Source organism: Lytechinus pictus, chromosome 7 (genome assembly GCF_037042905.1).
Source record: "Lytechinus pictus isolate F3 Inbred chromosome 7, Lp3.0, whole genome shotgun sequence".
Lineage (NCBI taxonomy): Eukaryota > Metazoa > Echinodermata > Echinoidea > Temnopleuroida > Toxopneustidae > Lytechinus > Lytechinus pictus.
Genome location: NC_087251.1, coordinates 24,108,684 through 24,134,662, shown reverse-complemented (window position 1 = coordinate 24,134,662; position 25,979 = coordinate 24,108,684). Strand labels below are relative to the sequence as shown.

At 35.6% G+C, this 25,979-nt stretch overlaps 1 protein-coding gene and 1 long non-coding RNA gene across 2 annotated transcripts in view; both read right to left on the bottom strand.

The window, feature by feature from the left end:
• Positions 1-234: 234 nt before the first annotated feature.
• LOC135154739 (uncharacterized) lies at positions 235-13,127 on the bottom strand. Its single transcript, XR_010294129.1, has 4 exons — positions 12,780-13,127; positions 7,320-7,502; positions 6,249-6,343; positions 235-4,190 (listed from the first exon to the last, which is right to left on the bottom strand). It is a non-coding gene; the product is annotated as an uncharacterized LOC135154739 (long non-coding RNA).
• Positions 13,128-18,377: 5,250 nt separating this feature from the next.
• Positions 18,378-25,979, bottom strand: part of LOC129265367 (neurexin-3-like) — a 47,411-nt gene continuing 39,809 nt past the window's right edge. Inside the window, exons 16-17 of the mRNA XM_064101399.1 lie at positions 25,717-25,728; positions 18,378-22,983 (exon numbers count right to left, since the gene is read on the bottom strand). Coding sequence (XP_063957469.1) covers positions 22,427-22,983; positions 25,717-25,728 — 569 coding nt within the window. The 3' untranslated portion in view covers positions 18,378-22,426. The remainder of the gene's footprint in view (positions 22,984-25,716; positions 25,729-25,979) is intronic.

Sequence of the window (25,979 nt, the reverse complement as noted above, 5' to 3'; positions counted from 1 at the left end):
GACTTTGATTGATTTGTCAAGTCTACTAATTGTTTGATAGATATCTAGAGAAGATATGAATGCATTTATTGGTGCTTACTAGTGCTCTTTTTGACATGAAAACAATTGTTTGGAGCAGATAGAAATTAATTGATAGTCACAATAGTGAACATGAATGCTGACTGTTAATTTATCTTTCAAGGAATCTCCTGAATGGATATTTAATTACCTTATTTATGAAATTGGATAATTTATGCATTTTATATTATTATGAATTTATTTCTGACTTGATGACAATATTTAGGCAGTCCTTTTTAGGACTCTTGACAGTCTGAATATTTAATCAAATTATCTAGTCAGAGAAATTAAATTACTGCATTGATAGAATTATTCTACCAACGTGGAAAAGGCTAGTGTCAGATTTTCAATCTTTAAACAGAGATTATCTTTTGGTCAGTAACATTTGACATAAAACTGTCAAGTTGTTCTGGAATGTGTGTTGTTTTGGTATCGCTTTGAATATTGATCTGACTTTGGGATTTTTCCACATTGGTCGTTTAAAGGATATTTATTGATAGAGTTGTTAACTCAATTCTAATTTCAGGATTAATGACTTTGATTATTTATTTACATTTCTTACATCATATACAAATAGGATCACACTAAACAAAGCTAGTCATCATGAGTGTTCGGATGTTAAGATCACGTGTTACTTAGGTGTCAAGCATGCTATTCCCGTAGTTGTTAAGATCAGAATACTTCATGTTATAAGATCAGAATACTTCATGTTATACAGATCAGAATACTTAATGTTATACATATCAGAATACTTAATGTTATTCAGATCAGAATACTGAATATTAATTCTGATAATCTGACAAATACAATGTAACTAGAATATTGATTACAAGGTAATCTATGTAAATAATCAATGAAATGTAAATAGCTGATTATCAATCAGAAAGCATTTGTAAACAACTTGTAAATAATTTAAACTCTCTGTGCAGTCATTCACATGTTTTATTAAGAATACTTGATGTTTATAGTCATAGACTGAAGTAAACTCAGTTTATAGATGAAGCTTAATTCTTCATTTAGAATATTGACACTGTATTAATAGATGGTAAATTTAGTTACAGTGAAATAGGAATAATTGCTTAGGTGTTGGTCTTTCAGACTTGTTTTCATTTAGCTGTATTCTCAGACAGCAGGGACGAGGTTAAAGTTTCTGGTAGGCTTTAATGCTAAGAAAGGTACTATGTGAGTCTATTCTTGAACCCGTGATGATTAGAGATATTTACGGATTTCTGAGGCTTTTCATCACACAGAATGTTGGATGTTGTTACAAACTTCACACCGACAAAGTGAGTGGAAGTTTTGTAGGCGCTGTAAGGCTGGTAAACAAGGCCCGTTGAGAGGTTGATAGGATAAGGATATTATTGGAGATTGGTGTGTTGTATTGGGTTAGTGACATTGGATGGAGAAAGGTGTTGAGTAACTGCTGGCAGTTTAGATAGGATTACTCACATAAGTCAGAACGACAGAAAAGAACCATTGGTCCTGGAACTTTTGTGGAGAGTAGATTACAGTCTTAAGTTGAAATAATTCTTAGAGAGAACACAACTCTACGGAGTATAAAGTACAGAACTAAGTAGGATGTAGTTTAGCTACAGCTCGATATTTACAATTGATACAGATTATTGCTTAGTGTATTCAAAACAGTGAATACATAGGATTTATTAAGTTAGTAATTAATTATTATTCTATTTATCATTCTATCAATTTAAGAGTGACATGCACAGACTTACATTTAGGTTCTTTACTATGTAGAGTAAGTTATACAATTTTATATTGCTCATTCCATATATTCAATGAATTTTCATACTTATGCAAAGTGATGTAAATATCAAAATTTTATCGTTGAAATGTTTCAGAATTGTTAACTTCAAGTTTTCTTATATTAAAGTTCAGTTGAACTTTACTTGTTATTTCTTAGGAAATCAGTAATTGGACTTGCACACTTGAACAGAAGGAACATGATTAGTGATCAGTGTTTGTTGAGAATGATGAATCCAATAAATTGGATTTGTTGTTAAGTCTTAGAATTAGAAATGGTGATCAATTGATTAGTGATGATTGATTGATGATGTGATTAGGGATAAGAAGTACCGTACAATTAGTTTAAGCATTATTTAAGTTAGGGTTCTTAGTTTATTTATAGACCAACCTTGTATATTGCAAGAAAACGGAACTCGTCATCGAGCTTGGAAAACTACGCTTACCTAGTGAAACCCAGTGATAAAGAGCAGATTTGAGAACTGAGGAAAAGACTAGAATGATTGATTGCGAAGCAAGGACTGACCGCTTCTATGATTGCCTATGTCCATACGACTGCACGTGTGTGATGTGGATATGCCTGATCGTGTGTGTGTAGAACACGAGGCGAACAAAACGTGTTGTATGTGAGTAAATAGAGATTTGGTTCAGGGCTAACTCTATCGATGAAAGATGAGAAATATCATGGTTATATAATTAAATCTTACTAAATCACTTAGTGAGTAAACTCACCAGTTAAATTCTGCTGTGAAGGTCAGGACGCTGGAGTATGACAGAAGTCTTGTGATGGGAGAAAAGACGGTTTTCTTCAGATCATCGGAGCTCCTTCAACCTCTGTGGTTCTGGCAGAATGGAGAGGCTAAAAGTTGGCGGTCGATGCAAGAAGATGGACCAATCGCGGAGCTCGTAGTAGAACTCAGATATTATGGATCATGAGATAGCTATTCTGATTGGTGGTTCACTAGCTCTTTAAAGTTCTCATCGAAGAAAAGTTTCTTCATTACGGTCAAGTGTTAAATTATGCTTGGCCAAGAGCTCAATAACTCTCTAAACTATTGTGGTGGCAGCATACTATTTTTAAAAGGTTATTTTGATAGGGTCTCACGTTACATTTTTGGTGGCACGGCGGTGGGATGGTCTTTTCAAAGAACCCCTCCACTTTTAAAAGAAAAAAAAAAAATACCGGTACATTTTTGTCTGCTAAGTAGTAGAATGATCTGTATTAAGTATATAAAAATTTTGCTATTATTATGTATAGTTGTGTACGGTACTAGTAGATATTTAAGAATGTATTGTTTAAGCTATGTATAATAAATAAGTTGTGTTTTGAGTTCCTTATTACAAGTGTGCATTAAATAAGTTAAGATTGAATATGGAAAATGAGCATTTATATGTCTATGGACATGACAGTGAATTAATCACTGTGAATAATAAGGAAATCTACTCCTTTTACAATGTATCTATTCCTTTTACAATGTAAGGGTACGTTTGCTTGACACAATCTAAAACATGTATGTTTATACTTAAACACAAGAAAATAAACATACATCCAAATATATTAAACATTATAGCACTCGGTATGATGGAACCAAGTGCTGAGTTGGCAGCAGGAGATCCTGGAAATAATGGAGTCCAGAGGAGCTGGGTATTAGATGAGCAGGATCCGGAGATAGCGGTAGACATGGCAAATTATGGAGATGCTATTCCTGCGGAGAGGCGCCAGGTTTATACGCCAACTCAATTCCGAAATAATGCTTCCTATGTTGGGAGTCACCAAACGACCGACCCGAAGAAACTGAGAGGATCTGGAGCTAGGGACGTTTTGCCGGATAAGTTTGCTGGGAAGGTACCATGGACGGACTATTGCCGACACTTTGACGTCTGCAGAAGATTGAATAATTGGGATGATGTCGAGGCTGGACAATATCTTGCCACGAGACTGCAAGGCGCTGCACTGAAGGTCTTGAATAATATTCCAGTTGGACAAGAACTTACGTACTCCAATCTCACTTCCCATTTGGAGCGACGATTTGGACCAAGAGAGAATGCTGAAAATTTCTTGCTGGAGTTGAGGACTAGGCGTCGACAGCCGAAGGAGAGTCTACAGGAATTAGGTCAGGCAATTAGAGATTTGACTTGCCTAGCCTACCCGGAGCTGAGCAACGATGCTAGAGAGAGGCTTGCTCGTGGACACTTTTCAGAAGCAATTGAAGATGGTGAAATCAGGGCTGCCATTTTCCGGGCTCATCCTAGAACGCTTGAAGAGGCGATTACAGCTGCGTTGACGACAGAGTCTTTTCTACAGACGGAGAAGTCACGAGAGAGGATTAGGCCACGTCACGTCAGAGCAGTAGGGGATGCTGTGCAGTCGTCACCTGCAGATGAGAGAGTAAAGAAGGAGATACAAGAATTAAAGTCAAGCCTACAAGAAATCAAATCAATGATGAAGCAGATGAGTGTGAACAGGAATGGAGGTCCACCACGAGTTGTGTGCTTCAACTGTGGAGAGCCTGGACACATCAGTCGTGTTTGCAGCAAACCGTACCAGGGAAACGACAGAAGGCCTACTCGCAGGACCACGGGACGGCCAGACCAGACAGGTCCACAGAACTAGATTTTCAACTAGAAGCAGCGAATCCCTTGATTTGCATTATTCGAGATGTTAACCAAGCTATGTATATACCAGTAGATATAAGGAGTGAAACAAAATACATGTTGGTAGACACTGGGTCAACAATAACTATTGTGTCTGGAGCTATTTTGGGTCAAGCATACCATGATAGAATGCCAGGTGTGAAGGAGACAGAAATTCAACTGAGACAAGCCAATGGAACCCCAATTGAAGTATTTGGGGAGACAGTTATTCCAATGAGCATTTCTGGAAGGATGTATGATGTGTCTGTCATTATAGCTGGAATCGATGTGGATGGAATTATTGGAATGGACTTCTTACAAGAAACAAATGCAACTATTGATTGTGAGCGAATGATGGTAACCTTACATGGAGAGACTATTTCGTGCACAAATCACAGAAGTAGCAGATTGGCAATGGTCATCAAACAGGAGGTACCAGAACATTTGACAGATGTCTTTGAGAGAGCTAAACCGAACATTGAAGATGCTCACCATTCTGATGTTGCTACCCTATTGACAGATTTCGGTGATGTATTCTCAAAAGGCGACCATGATATTGGATGTACTGACAAGGTGAAGCACAGTATCCATACTACAAGCAATGCCCCTATTAGGCAGAGACCTAGACGCCACCCTATGGGACAGAGGGAAGAAGTAGAGCAGCAAATTGAAGACATGCTTACACGTGGAATCATCACACCTTCATCCAGTGCCTGGTCTTCCCCGATAGTATTGGTGGATAAGAAGGATGGAACCAAACGATTCTGCGTAGACTACAGACTCCTGAATCAGAATACTGTGAAAGATTCATTTCCATTACCTAACATTGCTGAATCACTGGATTCTCTTGAAGGTGCAAGTTACTTTTGCACGCTAGACTTAGCTTCAGGCTACTGGCAAGTTCCACTAGATGATGACGCTAAAGAAAAATCAGCATTTGTGGTACCAGGAGGATTATACCAGTTCGAGGTCATGCCATTCGGACTTTGCAATGCGCCATCTACTTTTGAGAGGTTGATGGAAAATGTGTTCAGAGGTCTGCAATGGAAGATACTCTTAATCTACCTAGATGACATAATAGTCTATGGCTCTAATGTATCTGAGATGATCAATAGAATGAGAATAACTCTACAGCGACTAAGAGAAGCAAATCTGAAATTGAAACCCAAGAAGTGTCATCTATTTCAGAAGGAGGTCTTATATCTGGGACATGTGGTATCGTCCGATGGAGTGAAGACTGACCCGGATAAGATAGAGGCTGTTAAATCATGGCCCACACCAACCAACCAGACAGAGGTGCGAAGTTTCCTTGGATTAGCATCCTACTACAGGAGATTCATACTCAAATTCTCTGATGTTGTGAAACCACTTACCAATCTAACCAAGAAAGATGAGCCCTTTATCTGGACAACAGAATGCGAGGAGGCTTTTCAGATGATGAAGAGACTGTTAACGACCGCCCCAATTCTAGCCTACCCAAGACTGAATGTTGGATTCATTCTTGATACAGACGCCAGCAATTTTGCAATAGGAGCAGTACTTTCACAAGAGCAAGAGGGAAAGGAAAGGGTTATTGCATATGCCAGTAAGACTCTAAATCCTGCAGAACAGAATTACTGCGTAACAAGGAGGGAGCTATTAGCTGTTGTAAACTTTCTCAAGTATTTCCGTCATTATCTGTATGGACAACAAGTGAAAGTTAGAACAGATCATGGTGCACTTAGGTGGCTATTACAGTTTAAGAATCCTGAAGGACAGTTAGCCAGATGGCTTGAAGTGATAACACAGTATCAACTCACCTTAGAGCATCGTGCTGGACGTGTCCACTTGAATGCTGATGGGTTATCCAGACGGCCTTGCACCGATTGCCGACATTGTAGGAGATTTTAGAAGACTGGAAGTGAAAGAGAAAAAAAAAAGACTTTATTTCTATTTGATTGTGAATCTGTGACATTAATTGAATTTATATTATTGTTTTTCGATAGTGAACTATATTGGATTCTATCGTGCTTACTTAACACGAGATTTTGACATGGAGGCTGGAGAGTGTGATGAAAAGGAGATGTCTACCATAACATTTACGCCAATAACTGAAGAGGAAATCAGGAAGGCACAGTTACAAGATGGAGACATAAAACATATTTTGAGATGGAAGGAAATATGCAGTGAGCGACCGAGCTGGAAAGATGTTTCACACCTATCATCAGCTACTAAGGTTTACTGGGTAAACTGGACTTTGCTAGAGGTACAAAAAGGTGTCTTGATGAGGAGATGGGAATCAGAAGATGGAAAGGAGATAACTTGGAAAATTGTACTCCCTCGTTCTTTGCGAAGTACAGTACTGGAGGAATTACATGGTTCTCAAACAGCTGCTCATCTTGGAGTCAATAAGACATTGCATAAAGTACACAGGAGATATTACTGGGTTGGACTTGCTGCAGATGTGCGATTGTGGATTAAGAGATGTACTATCTGTGCACAGCTGAAAAACCCCCCAAAGAAGAATAAAGCTCCACTTCAGAAATATAGAGTTGGTGCACCACTAGAAAGGGTAGCGATGGACATTTTGGGCCCTTTACCCGAGACGGACAGTGGAAACAAGTATGTGTTAGTCGTGGGAGACTATTTCACGAAATGGATAGAATCGTACCCATTACCAGATCAGGAGGCGGAGACGGTTGCTAGGGTACTAGTGGAGGAGTTTATTTGTCGGTATGGAATACCAAAAGAACTACATAGTGACCAAGGGAGGAATTTTGAGTCAAGGCTGATGGCAGAGATGTGTAAGATGCTTGGTATTAAGAAAACAAGGACTTGCCCACTACACCCACAAGGAGATGGATTTATAGAAAGATTTAATAGAACCTTACTGGGTATGGTGTCGTCATTGCTCAATCCAGATGACGAACAGAAGGACTGGGATGAGAGGATTCCGTTCGCGATGTTGGCATACAGATCAGCAGTCCAGGAATCAACTGGAGAGAGTCCTGCTATGATGATGCTTGGAAGAGAAATCAGTCTGCCGGTAGATTTGCTGTTACCTTCTCCAACACCTGCAAATGAAGAAGAATCAGACTATGTGAGTGATGTGAGGGAAAAGTTACACGAGGTACATGAAGGTGCTAGAGAAAAACTTGGAATTGCAGCTGAAAGACAGGCTAAGTCTTATGATAGAAATATCATTCAGCGAAGTTTTACGACTGGAGAATGGGTGTGGTTATTCGACGCATCAAGGAAGAAAGGAGTGTGCCCTAAGCTGTGCATGAAATGGAAAGGACCATTTATGGTAGTAACCAAACTTTCTGATGTCGTATATCGAATCCAGGAATCATCGAGAGGCAAACCAAAGGTGGTGCACATCGATCGACTAAAGGCTTATACTGGAAAGCCTTTGAAAAACTGGTTGACACAAGAAATCAGGCATAATCCAAATAGAAACAGGGTTCCACCACAAAGATACATTGAACTTTGAGTCACAGAAGCAATACATCTTCACCATGATGACTGTATTCAGAAATTTATTCAACAATATTCCTTTATCATTTTTATTGTATGTATGACAACATACAATTATATGCCTTGTATACTTTGTAATTTGTATCTTACAGTACCAGGATGGAAGTTATATATGCAGCCAGTGCAAAAGAGTATTTTCAACTTATCCGGAATTAAACTATCATTTACGGAAGGTTCATCAAATGACTTTTCTTATTCACTGTCAAAGATGTAATCACGAGACTGAGAGAAGAGAGACAATGAGACAGCATTACAAACGACATCATAGAGCTCATACCAAAGAAGTAGACACGCTACGATCTAGCCCAACTTTGCCTAAGCCTAAAGACAGGATGGAGGAACAGCAGGAAAGGGAGAAGAGGAGACAGATTGAAGAAGAAAGGGAGAAAGAGAAGAACAGACGAGAAGAACAGAGGAAGAGGAAAGAGGAGGAAAGGAGGCGACAAGAAGCAATAGAGGAAGGAAGGAGGAAGGATAGTCAGGAAAGAGTTTGGAAAAGGGTTGATAGGAGTACAGTAGACGAGTTAGACGAAGAGATCATAGAAGAACGAAGGAAACTAGAGGAAAGTAGGGAGAAAGAAGAAGAGGAGAGGCAACTGGATGAGGAAGGAAAGCAGCTAGAAGAGGAGAAACGTAAGATAGAGGAGGAGGAGAAAAGATTAGAGGAAGAAAAGAGGAAGCTAGAGAGAAGGAAACGTGAAAAAGAAGCCAAGCAGGAGTTAGCAAAAAGACAGGAAGAAGAGAGACTAGAGAAAGAAAGGGAGTTAGAGAAGAAAAGATTAGAAGATGAGGAGAAGAGATTGAAGGAGGAAATCAGACAGATTGCAGAAGGCAACACAGAAGATAAACCAGAAAGTAGAATTGTTGAACTTGTCGGTGATAAACAGAATATTTCTATAAAACTTCCTGGGTGCCAAAGTGAACAGATCCAAATAGTATCAAAGGTTACAATTGCGACATCGTATTATACCAAGACCAAGAATGGATACACTCTAAAAAGAAGATTAATTGACTCTCACTATCCGGAGAAAAGACCAAAAGTTGCAAAGTAATTTGTTGTCATGTATTTTGTATGATCTTTATGTATTTTATGATATTTAAGAATACTTTTATGTACATGAATATTCATGTATTGCTATATATTGATATTTAATGCTATTTTAATGTAGTCACTGGGACAGTGACTTTATTTGGCGGGGGGTAGTGTGAAGAAAACCCCTTTTCGTTAAAAGAAAGATCTAATCTTCAAAATAAAGATTTAGATTTCCCCATATTCCATTTTTTAATATTGAGCTTTGTTTGTTTACATCACGTAACTGAACTCCAGTATAGTCATTGAATGCCGGCGATCAGCTGTTTTTACTACGTGAACTGTGACCTGAATTCCGGAGAGAGACTGGTGAATTTACTTGGATTAATTGCTAGTGTGCGCGCATACGTGTTAGCGCAGAGGAATTGGTATATTTCTGCTGAGTCACGCCATATTCACGTAGAGCCAGCAGTATGATCTATTTATGGGACCGGTATGGTCTGTTATGAAATTTTATGAGCGTTTAAATAGCTCTAAGTCAAAATTAGAATCTTACCTTTTGTGTAGATTCTCTGGATGTTGATGACAGCATTAATTTATTGCTGGAATTTCTTCATTCATGTTTGGATACTGTTATTTTCCTTTATTCTGAGACAATTACCGCCAGGATTTTGAACTCTTCCTTGGATCTAAAGCTCTGATGCGCGCATACGCGCACAGACGCGCTATCATTGGTATTTTAAAGTATTGAATTTGCATAGCATCCTGCTGCGTAATGTTTATGTGGAAAGAGTGGTTTTTAAAGCACTAAAATTACATAACAACCCGCCGCGTAATGCAATGAGCTCAGAAATTGCCAAAATCCTGGGGGGCCAAAAGTCTATAAATAGGGGAGGTTTGAGGAGTTTGTCATATCGTCTGGAAGCTCTCTCGAGTTAAGTTAGCTCTCCTAGTCACAATTCACATTCACTCTCTCGAGAATTCTCGTTCTCTGTTTCTCTTTCTACATTGTACATTCTTCTGTGAGTACATTACGTCATAATATGACACTTAGATTCATTCAGGGAATTCAGTGAGAATAATGATGAATTTTAGCTAGGAATTTGAAATCATTCGTCACCTTTTTGGGATTAGTGATGATTTTTTTGGCAACCAATACTCTGTTGAATTTCTTTATAGTCAGCTTGGATTTATCAGTTGTTCACAGAAATTGGGCAGCTTTTGTTATTCTTTAGCAGACTTTGATTGATTTGTCAAGTCTACTAATTGTTTGATAGATATCTAGAGAAGATATGAATGCATTTATTGGTGCTTACTAGTGCTCTTTTTGACATGAAAACAATTGTTTGGAGCAGATAGAAATTAATTGATAGTCACAATAGTGAACATGAATGCTGACTGTTAATTTATCTTTCAAGGAATCTCCTGAATGGATATTTAATTACCTTATTTATGAAATTGGATAATTTATGCATTTTATATTATTATGAATTTATTTCTGACTTGATGACAATATTTAGGCAGTCCTTTTTAGGACTCTTGACAGTCTGAATATTTAATCAAATTATCTAGTCAGAGAAATTAAATTACTGCATTGATAGAATTATTCTACCAACGTGGAAAAGGCTAGTGTCAGATTTTCAATCTTTAAACAGAGATTATCTTTTGGTCAGTAACATTTGACATAAAACTGTCAAGTTGTTCTGGAATGTGTGTTGTTTTGGTATCGCTTTGAATATTGATCTGACTTTGGGATTTTTCCACATTGGTCGTTTAAAGGATATTTATTGATAGAGTTGTTAACTCAATTCTAATTTCAGGATTAATGACTTTGATTATTTATTTACATTTCTTACATCATATACAAATAGGATCACACTAAACAAAGCTAGTCATCATGAGTGTTCGGATGTTAAGATCACGTGTTACTTAGGTGTCAAGCATGCTATTCCCGTAGTTGTTAAGATCAGAATACTTCATGTTATAAGATCAGAATACTTCATGTTATACAGATCAGAATACTTAATGTTATACATATCAGAATACTTAATGTTATTCAGATCAGAATACTGAATATTAATTCTGATAATCTGACAAATACAATGTAACTAGAATATTGATTACAAGGTAATCTATGTAAATAATCAATGAAATGTAAATAGCTGATTATCAATCAGAAAGCATTTGTAAACAACTTGTAAATAATTTAAACTCTCTGTGCAGTCATTCACATGTTTTATTAAGAATACTTGATGTTTATAGTCATAGACTGAAGTAAACTCAGTTTATAGATGAAGCTTAATTCTTCATTTAGAATATTGACACTGTATTAATAGATGGTAAATTTAGTTACAGTGAAATAGGAATAATTGCTTAGGTGTTGGTCTTTCAGACTTGTTTTCATTTAGCTGTATTCTCAGACAGCAGGGACGAGGTTAAAGTTTCTGGTAGGCTTTAATGCTAAGAAAGGTACTATGTGAGTCTATTCTTGAACCCGTGATGATTAGAGATATTTACGGATTTCTGAGGCTTTTCATCACACAGAATGTTGGATGTTGTTACAAACTTCACACCGACAAAGTGAGTGGAAGTTTTGTAGGCGCTGTAAGGCTGGTAAACAAGGCCCGTTGAGAGGTTGATAGGATAAGGATATTATTGGAGATTGGTGTGTTGTATTGGGTTAGTGACATTGGATGGAGAAAGGTGTTGAGTAACTGCTGGCAGTTTAGATAGGATTACTCACATAAGTCAGAACGACAGAAAAGAACCATTGGTCCTGGAACTTTTGTGGAGAGTAGATTACAGTCTTAAGTTGAAATAATTCTTAGAGAGAACACAACTCTACGGAGTATAAAGTACAGAACTAAGTAGGATGTAGTTTAGCTACAGCTCGATATTTACAATTGATACAGATTATTGCTTAGTGTATTCAAAACAGTGAATACATAGGATTTATTAAGTTAGTAATTAATTATTATTCTATTTATCATTCTATCAATTTAAGAGTGACATGCACAGACTTACATTTAGGTTCTTTACTATGTAGAGTAAGTTATACAATTTTATATTGCTCATTCCATATATTCAATGAATTTTCATACTTATGCAAAGTGATGTAAATATCAAAATTTTATCGTTGAAATGTTTCAGAATTGTTAACTTCAAGTTTTCTTATATTAAAGTTCAGTTGAACTTTACTTGTTATTTCTTAGGAAATCAGTAATTGGACTTGCACACTTGAACAGAAGGAACATGATTAGTGATCAGTGTTTGTTGAGAATGATGAATCCAATAAATTGGATTTGTTGTTAAGTCTTAGAATTAGAAATGGTGATCAATTGATTAGTGATGATTGATTGATGATGTGATTAGGGATAAGAAGTACCGTACAATTAGTTTAAGCATTATTTAAGTTAGGGTTCTTAGTTTATTTATAGACCAACCTTGTATATTGCAAGAAAACGGAACTCGTCATCGAGCTTGGAAAACTACGCTTACCTAGTGAAACCCAGTGATAAAGAGCAGATTTGAGAACTGAGGAAAAGACTAGAATGATTGATTGCGAAGCAAGGACTGACCGCTTCTATGATTGCCTATGTCCATACGACTGCACGTGTGTGATCTGGATATGCCTGATCGTGTGTGTGTAGAACACGAGGCGAACAAAACGTGTTGTATGTGAGTAAATAGAGATTTGGTTCAGGGCTAACTCTATCGATGAAAGATGAGAAATATCATGGTTATATAATTAAATCTTACTAAATCACTTAGTGAGTAAACTCACCAGTTAAATTCTGCTGTGAAGGTCAGGACGCTGGAGTATGACAGAAGTCTTGTGATGGGAGAAAAGACGGTTTTCTTCAGATCATCGGAGCTCCTTCAACCTCTGTGGTTCTGGCAGAATGGAGAGGCTAAAAGTTGGCGGTCGATGCAAGAAGATGGACCAATCGCGGAGCTCGTAGTAGAACTCAGATATTATGGATCATGAGATAGCTATTCTGATTGGTGGTTCACTAGCTCTTTAAAGTTCTCATCGAAGAAAAGTTTCTTCATTACGGTCAAGTGTTAAATTATGCTTGGCCAAGAGCTCAATAACTCTCTAAACTATTGTGGTGGCAGCATACTATTTTTAAAAGGTTATTTTGATAGGGTCTCACGTTACAATATATTTAAAGATCGCACTCTCATTAGGCCAATTAATTGATGAGATATATATCTTTTTCATGAATTCCTACGAATAGTCCTAGGTCGGAATATCAAATAGTTTCAGATAGCATGCACTTCGAGCTCGCATCATTGAATCATGTTAAATTTCCCCCTTTTCAGATCGGAATATCAAATTTCCTCAGCTCGCGCTCACATAATTTATCCTTTATCATGATTACGGAGGGAAATGTAGAGAAAGTTATTTTTCCGCTCCTCCCTATTGGCTATTGTATGAAAACTTCAAATAAATTCAATTTCATGTAACAGAAAAAGAAGGTAGGAACATGACATCATGAGCCCACCTATATATCATGACGGCGTACGTATAACTGTTTTCACAATGCTAAATTTAAAAAAAATCAATAACTTTGTTATTATCAGATTATGCCACATTTTTACGCAGTGAAATTTCATTTTTTATATTTTTATTTACATTTAATTTACAGTTAAAGGAGAAAGACCCTTGAAACCAGCTGAATCCATATCAAAGAGAAAAATTAAAGAAACATATTGTTGAAAGTTTGAGGAAGATTGAATGAATAATAAGAAAGTTATGAGCATTTGAATGTCGAGATCACTAATGCCATGTAGATCCTCCCATTGGCAATGCGACCAAGATCTGTGCCATCACACACGTACAACTCCCTCATTACTTTAGTACTTATTTCACTTATATTCTCACTTTTATAGAGTCTATCACAAGGTGAGGTGTTCTCTTTATGAGAGGACAAGTACAGAGGTTTCACAACATTATATCATTGATGAATGATTAGAATGAGCAAAAAGAGATGTTGTTCATCTGTGACATCATAGATCTTGGTCGCATTGCCAATGGGAGGATCTCCATAGCATTAGTGATCTCGACATTCAAATGCTCATAACTCTTCTATTGCTAGTCCTATTTTACTCAAACTGTTGTTGATCTTATTCTTTGATTTTTCTGCTTTCACCAAAGCTAACTTGCTCCAAGGGTTTCATTCTCCTTTAACTATTTTCAGCCCGGCGTATGATCGGCGTCAAGGGTTTACAGCATTGGTAATAGTTAAACAGCGTTTTAAAAGATATATACAACCTCTGCTTGTCATATTTACATCAGCACCCCCAGTCAAAATATCGATCCCAGGGCCCGGGGGGGGGGGGCAGGGGCAGTTGCGGCCAGAAATTTTGTAACTCGTTTTAAGTATGTACTTATACATGTAATTGTGTTTATAATGTACGGTATATTCAATTTTACCTTCAAAATGCCCACCCGATAAATTATGCATGTCCCCTTTCGGATAACATACCATGATATATCGTCCATCTTACTTGAAATTTTTTAAATATTTGTGACATTAGGACGATTGATATACATGTATATTCAATAGATAAATGCATTTAAATCGAAGAATTTAAGTTGTAAAATAAATTCGAATTTTGATAGTTTTCACAAACTTTTATTTCGAGTATTAAATGACGATTTTATGTTTCATAGTGCCATTATGTGTGTGTAATATTCCAATTTGAAATGCATATTTATTAGACTTATAATTTGAAACTCCAAATAAGAATGATCGCATATCAAAGGTAGTCACACTTTAACATATTCCGTCAAAATATCAAAATGCATGATTTTCGACATTCTTTCAAATTTTACGCTTAAAATGATATTTTCAAGCAAAAGTGCACTTAGCATCCGCCCGGACGTTATTCCTCAGTAACTGTGTGTGGTCTCTCATTGTTATAGATGTTATAGTTAAAATATACGTTTTCAGATATCTACTAATACTACAGATAATAAATTGAACTCATTGAATTTGTATAGAGAAACTAAAATGTTTTGAGAGGAAGGGTAATTGTTCTACTATAACTACTGCGGTATAAATGTATTGAGTAGTTAATTAGCAAGTTATCATTCAAGTGGGTCTATATTAATAGACTACACTAGCTTTATGGGTCAGGAAACTGGCCTGGTATGAATAGTTGAGGACTCGAGATGGCGCTATTGGTTCGTATCTGCTTTAAGCTGGGATGCCAAGAAATGACAAATTTTTCTATCCAAAGTATAAAAACTATTAGTATGACTTACTCATGTAATTATGTACATAATGTACGGTATGTTCAAGTTTTCATTCAAAATGCGCACATTGTAAAATACACATTGTCTCCTTTCGGATAACATGAAATGAGATATCCTCTATCTTATTTGAAAATTCTATTAATATTTGTGGCATTAGGACATTTACTATACATTCGATGGATAAAAGAATTTAAATCGAAGAATTTAAGTTGTGTAAAAAACTTCAAACTATTGATAGTTTTCAAAAACTTTTATTTTGAGGAAATCGCGGTTTTATGTTTCATTGTGCCATATATATGTGTGTGTAATATTCAAATTTGAAATGTTTATTTATGAGACTTATATTTTGAAAAAACCAAATAAAAAGAATCGCATATCAAAGATAATAAAAAATGTTAACATATTCCGTCAAAATATCAAAACGCGTGATTTTCGACATTCTTTTAGATTTTAGGCTAAAAATGACACTTTCACGCAAAAGTGCGCTTGGCATCCGGCCGTACGCTATTTCTGGGTATTTTTGCAAGACTTTTAGCTTGGATGCCAAGCATTAGCAAGCATTAACAAATTCTGCCGTCCAAAGTATAAAAAAATCGTTTTGGCCGGTCTACTATATAGCAGGTAGCTTCTTGCATCAACTATCCTGTTTCTTTATGTGCGAGTGTAGTGAGCGAGAAAACTACAGCGAAAACATTTAATCATGGTGCCCGTTTCATACAGATTTACAACTATTGCAACTTTGCCATTATTGCAATTACCTTGGACATCTTAACTGTGATTGGCTGTTGAGCCCTGTTACATAACTGCAATCTTACAAAGTCCTTTATTAAACAAAGTCCTGAGGCATCGTTTTTTCCAACACTGTTTAAAATTTTAAGCACGTCGTTCAAGCCTGTCACTCCAACAAATATTGTTTAAACTCTTTAAACAACTGGGTTTTTTTTTTTACTGTGAAGGGCGTTGGGCCGCAAGAGGGGGTAGAGACGGTCCCTCCCCATGATTTTTCTAGGAGTGAAAAGAGAGGGGGACAGGGAGAAAATGGAAGCAAGAAGAAAATAAAAAGGAAAGGTTTGGGCGGTTTAATTACATGTATATGACGTCATACTTATTTAAGTAGTCATTCCCATCTCCCAATCGAAATATCCTTCATGGTGCCGCCCCTGGTCTCATACTATGAAAAACTTTTCTTTTGCATGGGGGGGGGGGGTCGACATCTTTCGTTGTTGTAGTGATTCAATAGAAATAGGGGCTAAATGTATTGGTCCCATTCTGTTATCTCCTGAAATTCCGTCTCTCTTAGGCCATCTTACTACTCGTTTCCGGTCTTGTTTCCTTTGAGATACATAAAGACACATGATCAGACCAAATTCCGTTCGAACACATGTCTGTTTCTTAGCAATCTTCTGTCTGCTTCCCCCCCTATTATTCTCTCCATTTGATTTCGTTATTTCCCCCGTCTTTTTGTTCTCTCTCTTCTTTTGGCAGGCTGTGTGGGCGAATTTAGTGGGGGCTGTCAAATATATATTTCTCACTTTTTACCTACGCAAAATAGGCGCCCTTTGTCTTTAGAACGAAGGAAGGTGAGCATAAGCGGGATAGTATATGACGTCACATTGCGGTCGTCTTGCCCTAATCAAATTGCTCTGGCTTGAAAGCATATCGTCTTAGTATATACCACCATGCATTCGTGGAGCATCATAGTTTTGGAATGTGTTAACTTCCAAGTGTTTTACTTGCGCGTGCCAAACATATTGAACATAATGAAAAATCATGTTAAGAATGAATTGTATGAAAAGAAGATCAACACCTATTTTGATCTCATGAATTAAAAATTTGATCTTGTTTTCAATGATAAGAATATTGAGCTTTCAAAAACACTTTGGTGAATCGATAAAACTTTGAAGCAACGGTTATAAAACAGTTGCACTCATCCTGTTCAATGTGCAGTGGAAGAGAACCACCCGTTAGATACACGCTCAAAAAAAAATTGTTAACATATCAATCTCCAAACTGTTGATTAAAAGAAAATTGCAAGCCAACGAATTGAGATTTTCTAAACCAACAGTTGGTAAATTCACTAGATTTACTTGTACTTTCGAGTAACGGAAGTACATGATTATCGATAAAAAAAAAACACGATATTGGGGCTTCCTTTTTAACGTACATCATATATTGCGGGCAATACAATAACTAAACAACAATTAATCTAAGCCCATTTTAATTCCACAGAGAGAGATATATTTTATATGAATTCACATGTTTTCATTTATTAACAAAAAAGAATCCACATCTTTGATCTTAATTTGGCATAAAACCTCTTTCTCCTCATCATCCTGTTGATCTTACGAAGATAAAATGAGTATGGCCAGTTTGTCAAATTGCAGCTTTTAAGGCCTATGTTAAACATTGGTAACTTTATAGTTTATCACAATAGGTATTACTAACAAAGATGATAAGCACTAGCGTACCTACGGGGGGGGGGGGGCAGGGGGGGCACTCTGCCCCCCCTGACGAGCCACAACCCATACAAAATACATATCACTGCCCCCCCTGACGAGCTTGAAAGACCTTTTATGCCCCCCCTGACGAGCTTGAAGACCTTTATTGCCCCCCTGACGAGCTTGAAGACCTTTTTTTTTTTTTTTTTTTTTTTTTTGCTTGTCAATTTTTTTGGCGGCCGATTTTGCCCCCCCTGTGGAAAATCCTAGGTACGCCACTGATGATAAGGATAATGAGGATAACGAGGCGGAGGAAGAATAAAACTTGTCAATGAAAGTTTAAGCTTAAAGTTGTCAAAGAGAAAAGTAGACAAAATACCCTTTGTATTGTCATATTTCTGGTGAAATTAATTGCTTATGGCTTTTCGTCCCTTTTCCAGTTTTTAACATTCAACTGACAAACTTCAAAGTGAACAGCACGATCATCGTCATCATGAGCATCATCATCATCACCAATGTCATCATCCCCCTAATCTCCATCACCATCTTCACTAAAATACATCACCCCTGTCCGTATTACATTTTTCATCATCACCACCAAGCAGCAATGTCAGCATCTTCATCAACTCGGATAATTCACTATTATATTTTTCCAAAAATATTCAAAAGAAACAGAATGTTTATAGTCATTCAAATTCACATTTATTGCTACACTTGCATAATGAAAATATGCCAGGGAGGCTGAATAAAAGATATCAAAATAACAACCTACTTGAAACAAACAAAATACATAACAGTAATCTTTTCAAATAAATGACTGTAGAGGTTTACCATGAACTCATTTGGAAGCGATTTGTTTTTACATAGTCTGACATATAAATATCACTGCCAATTTGCTGCATGCTTTATCTAAAAAAAACATTAACCATAAATAAAATGACCCTATAATACTAATCATACAAAAAAATGTAGTCTTGTGTAATACAAATGGGTCAGCAAGTCAAAAATGAAGACCAAGATTGGAATTGTTTTGTATAGAATTTTAATTCCTGGGTAAAGTACATTATAAATACTTGTACATTATGATAAACTATCAACACAGCACCCATATGTTAGGAAAAATATTTTACACAAGCTTGTAGTTTAAGAAGTATACTCAAATACAAACATTGTACTGTATTATGGAGGGTGCTTAAAAGAAAGTAATTTTTTGAAACCATTTTTCAAATTGCTTCACTGCAGCATATATGTTCAAGAGATAACGAATCTCGGGAATAGAGATACAGGTACTTTTGTTGCTGCACATGATCATTTTAATTGAATATTGTTTGCTGATGAAAAGTATAAGTTTTCAGCATCGTATATTGCTGTCACTTCAGCTCTTGATGTATTTTCTGAACAAAATATAATAATTGACAGAATGTAAGCTAAGGATATAGTAGAGCAATCGGTATACATATCAATTTATATTCCAGTTTTTATATATATCTACATATGCCTGATTATGAGAATGATATACTGAATTAATTCTGCATCAAGCATCAATAGGTAATAGTTTTTTAAATGAGAAGAAATTTTGCATTAAACCATACTCTCAAAGATGGGCCACATTCTTTAAACCCATTTATGTAATTTTGAAGTTCCCTCAACAATGTTATTGTCATATTATATTATAAGTGGGGGGGGGGGGGGGAATAACCAAGTATTCAGCATACAAAAAGCTCTCATTTTTTCCTTTGAATTTATCTCAATAAAATAAGTTGAAACAAATAATCATGGCCTCTATCACCCATTTTACCACAAGAATCCAAGTGAATAAGTAAAACAAGAATTTAGTTTTACTATATCCAAGTTTAAAAACCAATGTCTGAATAAACAGATTAGAAATGACTGATACATGCATATCAGCAAGAATGATAACCACAAAATCTACTAAGATTTCTAAAAAGAACTAATTTTAACTACACTTCTCTGATGATAGAATGTGTCTCTTTTTTATTTTTTATTAAAGTCTACTCATGGGTTATTTATGTTACAAACTAGATACATATCTCTATGTACACCTGTCTTTCTTCATCAAACTATACAATATCTCATTTGTAAACCTGTATATGTTATTTCTACAGAACATAATTTGTGTGAAAGGAATGTAAGATTTACAGGTAATCCATATTTACATTACATGACAGTATAATAGTAATATAAATAATAATGATTATAATATATTATATGTAATTCTTTGTCTTGCCTGTTTTGTTTTATAATTGCACCTGGCAATTAATCTTCAATGAAAAATCTAATTAAGTTGTTTTTCGTATCTCATTTCATTTCATGTTGGTTTCAGTTTACACATAAAAAGGAATCAAAAGAAAAATAATGAAAGATATGAAAATAAATGCAAAAAAAAAAGATATCCCAATTAACATGAAATATGTAAATAAATACATGGCACTGGATATATAAACAATAATTAATCACATAATCATCAATAAAAGTGAAAATCAAGTCTACTCAAAAGACTTTATAAAGCTTTCCCAATCTTTAAATTAGCACACATTTAACATCGAATCTAATCACACATTGACTGCTCTGGAAAATGCAATATCCAGATAAGGGTTACATGTTTAAACTCTAAAATTAACACAATTTATTGATTTTAAAAGCTGATTAGTATCCCCATCTTACAAGGATTTAAACTTAAAAATTCCTTAAAATCAAAATAGACTGATATTGTGTTTTGCATTTCCATAAATTAGAATATGATAAGCATAATTATGTCATTCATACAAGCAAATACATTTAGTAATAAATTACTAACACAACTTTAACAGCAATATATTTAGTACTGTGCTTAATTTCTTTGAATTTCAGTTTCTTTAGTTTGTTCTATCAAAGGACAAAACCAAAGCTGTCATATAATTTGAATTTCTATGCTTTGTGATTGAAAGTGAATTGAATCTCAGTACATACATTATGATTGCATCTTGTTAAGTGCTAGTGGATTGCCAATTTGCCATTCTTGCTAAAGCCTCACTCAGACATGGATTGACAAAACTCAGCAAAAAAGCTACGCAATATTTTTGCGTACAAGTCAACAAGAAGCATATGGCATAAAAAAAGGTCAAGAGTTTTTGCAAGGAGACAAAATAAGAATGTGTACCAATCATCGAAAAAATTATCTGTCCAGGGTTGCATGAACAAACTCATGATGCCATATTAAAATATTAATGACACTGTATAACATGAATGATGATATCACTTAAAATTTCACCAGATTATCCATGCAACTTTGGACCCTTTTTAGCCTTGAAGTGTAAGATATATGTTTACTAGTATATAAAGTAGGGTGATAAGAAATACTGAGGTTTGTCAAATCATATCTGAATGAGGCTTGAGTTTGAGTCTAGTTGGAAGATTATCATTAAGCACATAATCAAAGTGTTTTATTGTTGGCTAATCATATACGTGTAATTGATCAATCACAGAAGTTTGATCAATAAATTACAATGAGTTGTATTCACGAGGTGGTCACAAGTAATCTATATTCAGCACAATAAAATGCAGTGAAAATGAAGGGGAAAAAAAATACATGGACAAGTATGAATCATTTTGCTTGTAGCACCTAATCAAATGTTTGTCAGTAAAATTCTATTGCAAAAAAACAAGACCCACATCTGAAGCTTCTTTCCAGACTTTCACATGAAATATCATGACAACTTTGTCAATTTAGACTGCCACTGACAGCCATTTTGTCTTTTTGACATTAAAAGTTGAATCTAGGGTTGTGAAATGGTCTGTTTGTAAAAAAAAGTCAGGCCATTGCTTATAGCTTGATGAACATATACTGATTCAAATGCTATTCAATGAAGTAATACCTAGCATTAGTCCATGCTCTATTCTTCTTTCAATAAAATCACAAGAACTTTGATACAGTCTGGTGGTTCACAATGCTTTATCATCCTCTGTTTCCATAGCAACATTAATGAAAAGAGCACTTACAGTTTAATCCCTTATTGTCACAAGACATGATGAAAGTCTGAATTCCAATACAACATGCTTAAAACTTTTTCCAGATTCTAAAATAATACAACAAAATTCACATGTTTGAATACATACTTATACAAGCAGAGAATATTACATACATGACCAAAACATTTGTTGGAAGATATACAAATAAATGATGTGATATCATGCTTCTCATTCAACAGTAGTCTGGTGAATCTTAAGTACACAAACCAACACTGAGACCTAAAGTGCAACAGAGACAACATTTTCAGTGCTTTCTACTGAGAGAGGGTTCATAAATCTCAAAAGAGATTCAACATCAGGTTTGAACCAGGACATAGGCTTTGTATTTTAATTTGGATAAAATAAACTTTCATTATCTGAAGAAGAAAAAACTCCTATCACCAAACTCTGTAAGTGATAGTCAATTGATTGAGGTCCATAAATTGGGTGTCACTTGTATGCTATTCATCTTAACTAATCTGGCAAGATCCTTAAAACATCTTAAAAAAACAACCGCTGAAGCATCCACCATAGTGCTTCATATGTTCATAATTGCATATCAAATTAGCATAGGACATTGCTTTTTTATATACACACACTGGTAGAATAATTTTGATTGAAATACTATATAATATATGTGATTGTTTTTTCTCTTCAAATATACAAAAAGAAGACAAAGCTACATATGTGCTATATATCTATCTATGTCTATAACTACTGCTAGACATACCATTCTTTTGTCGCATACTCTGGCGGTAATGAAGGTTTAGGTTTTGATGGTAAGGTGCCATTCGTGGCCGTGGCAGGTAAGAGGGAGGTGCGCGTTGCCTCGTAGTCGTAATTCCGACTCTCGTTAATCTGGTACGAGCCTTCATTTCGATTCTTGAACTTATAGATGGCAAGGATGACAAGGATAAAGATTACAGCTGCTGCGGATACCGCGCCCACCACCAGCCCAGCTTCGCCAAGGAAATCAAACCCATTGTTACCCTGGCTGGCTCCGGATTGAGGGGTAGATCCAGCAGTTATCACGGTAGCCCCTCCACCAACTGGGGTGAAAGTGAAGTCTTTGGTTGGGCTGGGTTTGGTGCCTGAAGTTTCTCCTGAAGCAGTCATACAATCCTCGTCATCATCGTCACATCCTGATCCTGGCTCTGTGCTGGAAGGGGGAAGGGGTTGGGGAGACATGGGAGAAGCTGATTCCGTGGTTGCTGGGGCACCAGGCTTCTCAGGAGGGGGTGTACTCATAGTCTCTCCGGGTACAAAGATATCCTCACCTAATGAAACAAATATAGACATAGTAATGATTAATATGTGAATACAAAAATTCTTGAAATAAATCTGACAAGAAAAAAAAAACTTTTGTATTAGAAAAGAATCATTTCATTTCTTTATTAACATCAATAGCATTTGAAACAAATTTGTATGAGTTGGAGCAGGAATTTATAGATCTATACTACTTCAACATATAGGGAAGTATTCTGTTGCCATTCAAACTCAACAAGACTAATAATAGGTTTATTGTTATCAGACGTACACAATAACATAGGTTTCCTTTGTTAAATTGCGTAATACCTGTGGTAAAATCTGACTGACTTCCCATTCAAATATATCAATAATACAACTGACGTATTTCTGAATCAAATGACACATGTTACCCATTTCTTTTCTTCCATATACTAGTAGCAAAATAATTTTTACTTGGGGAACGAGGCCTGGGTTGGGCAGGGGCGGACTAGTTTGGATATGAAGCATAATACATTGTTGAGTGCATATAGTGCATATGTGGCAGTCCAGGGGCTCTTATGTTAACTTTACCATTCAATGGTTACTACCATGGTGACAGTTTGCAACAGCCAATAAAAAACAAGGATTCCATAGGAGTTATCATTAGATGAAAAAGTTACCATAATAATATAGGGAGTCAAGAAAGTGCATTTAATGGGAAAATTAACAAATCAAGACAAACCACTCTCATTGTTTTATTATTAAACATATAAAAGATATCAATTAAATAACTTAATGAAAGATTTAGGACAATAGAGTGTTATCAAGAATGGAAGATTTAGTAAAGTCTATGGCCTATACTCTGAACACCAGTCCAACTTAAAATATTGTAAAAAATCAGGTACCTGCTACATTCAGATATACAATCAAATTTACTAACGATTGAAACTTTTTGTCCCCAATATAATATAGCTTTACAGTTAATAGTAACGTTATGTATCCTTTTTACAATGCCCATATGTTAGAAAGAAAGTATCTGAAAGTGAGATTGAGAATGTATTTATTGACCAATCAAGTAAAAAAAAAAAATTCTATGAAACATAAATATAAGAGTAAAATGTTAATTTAATCCAAGTTTTTATGTAAGTGCAGTTCAGAATATGGGCCTACAAGGACAAATATAGTTGGACCAGCCATATATACCAGACAATCTGAAGGACAAATTTGTAAAAAGAAAAATGTCCCAAATCAATCAATGAACATGACCAAAAAGGGGAAAGATACTTCTCTAAACTTGTTACCATATATATTAGGGAAACTGTAAGCCTATTTTTCAAATAAGAAGCATGCATGGAGAAATTGAGAATGAGGTTAGATATAACATTCAAACTAGAAGAAAATAAAGACCCTTAAGATGACATATTTTCCCTTAAGGCAAGGCTCGACATTAGCGGTGGCCCGGGGCCACCAGAAATTCACCTCGGGCAACCATTATTGAAAAAATATTATGTTTTGGTGGCCCGAATCGGGCAACCAATAAATTTCAGAATAGCGCAATTTTGCACGCATTTATCAACTTTCTACAGTTCAAATTGCAAGCCAGTTTATCATGCGCCCTTTTTGTTGATCTACACACAAACACACACACAAAGTTGGCCTACAGCTATAGCATTAAGTAGCTTTTATCCGGCCGGCCGGCTGGCGTGAGCTTTGCATGCTTGAAGCAGCTGTGCGTTAGCAGCCTATTCAGACTCGGGGAGCTGCAATACGAAATGTTGCTGCTAAGAAATCTTCCACAGAACTGTGAAAATCCAAGTCAAAGTCACATTTTACACCAATGAAATGCCCTTCTACAGACCTTTTTGATAAAATCTGGTGTATCCTGATTATTTACAAGCATTAAAAAGAGGAATCATGACCTCTCTTTTGACTCAAAAAGACTGATTTCCAAATGAAAATAATACACATAAAAACACATAGGTGAGTACATCACAGTCCTACATGTGCATTTGTATGTATGTTGTTACTTGGTTTCTTTCGAAGCTGTGTCTTTTCCGGTCTTTTCTAGCCAAAAATACACAGACAGTTACTTTCTTTCTTGTTTATAAATGACTTCTTAAACAACTCTTGAGAAAGTAAATACTTTGGGAAGGCATTTCATTATATGAAATGTGAATTTTTCCAACATTTTGGCAAATTTAGGGAAGGAATTTTCTCACACTTTTTTTTGCCGTTTTATTATTTTCTTTCATTTTTTTTGACAGTGGTTAAACCATTTATACCCATTTATTCATTTTTAATGTTTTTCTTTATATTTTTCGGGCCACCAAACTTTAATATCGGGCCACCAAAAAAAATTATTTGAAGGTTTTGGTGGCGAATGGGCCACCACCAAAAAAAGTTAATGTGGAGCCTTGCTTAAGGAAACAAAATATTAACAAAATAAGTCTTATAATAGTTGAGGGTGTGATCTGGGACAGGATTATATGATGGTGCACATAATTATTAACAGGGTGAAACATTATCTTCAAACCACATAAAATAAAATTTATAGGGTGTGGAAAAGCTGTGTTTTTTTTTCTAGGTAATTTCTCTTCAATTTTGTCAACTTGGGTGGAAGGGAGAGAGGAAGGATAAGGGAAAAATAAAATCATGCTATGAAATATATTTGAGTCAGCGGGAAAGATTAACAAAGAAAAGGGAATATCAATAAAGATATACTTATTTTTAGAAGAGTGGAAATAAAATCAATATATTAGCTGAAATAATAAAATAATGTTTACCTCTGGGAGTAACTGTAAAGAAATAGATGATGCAACAAAATAATGAATGATCAATATTGTGGCAAGATTTAAAAAAAGTGGATGTAACTGAGTCATTAAAGAGCAACAATAATAAATAAAGGAAAATAAAAGTCTATAAAAAAAGTTAAACATCCAATTGTAAAATCTAACAAAATATAGCTAATTCTCACATCACTGGTCTTCTTAATTGCATATAAGAATTCAAATTTTCAAAGAAATCAAATGAATACAATCATTTTAAT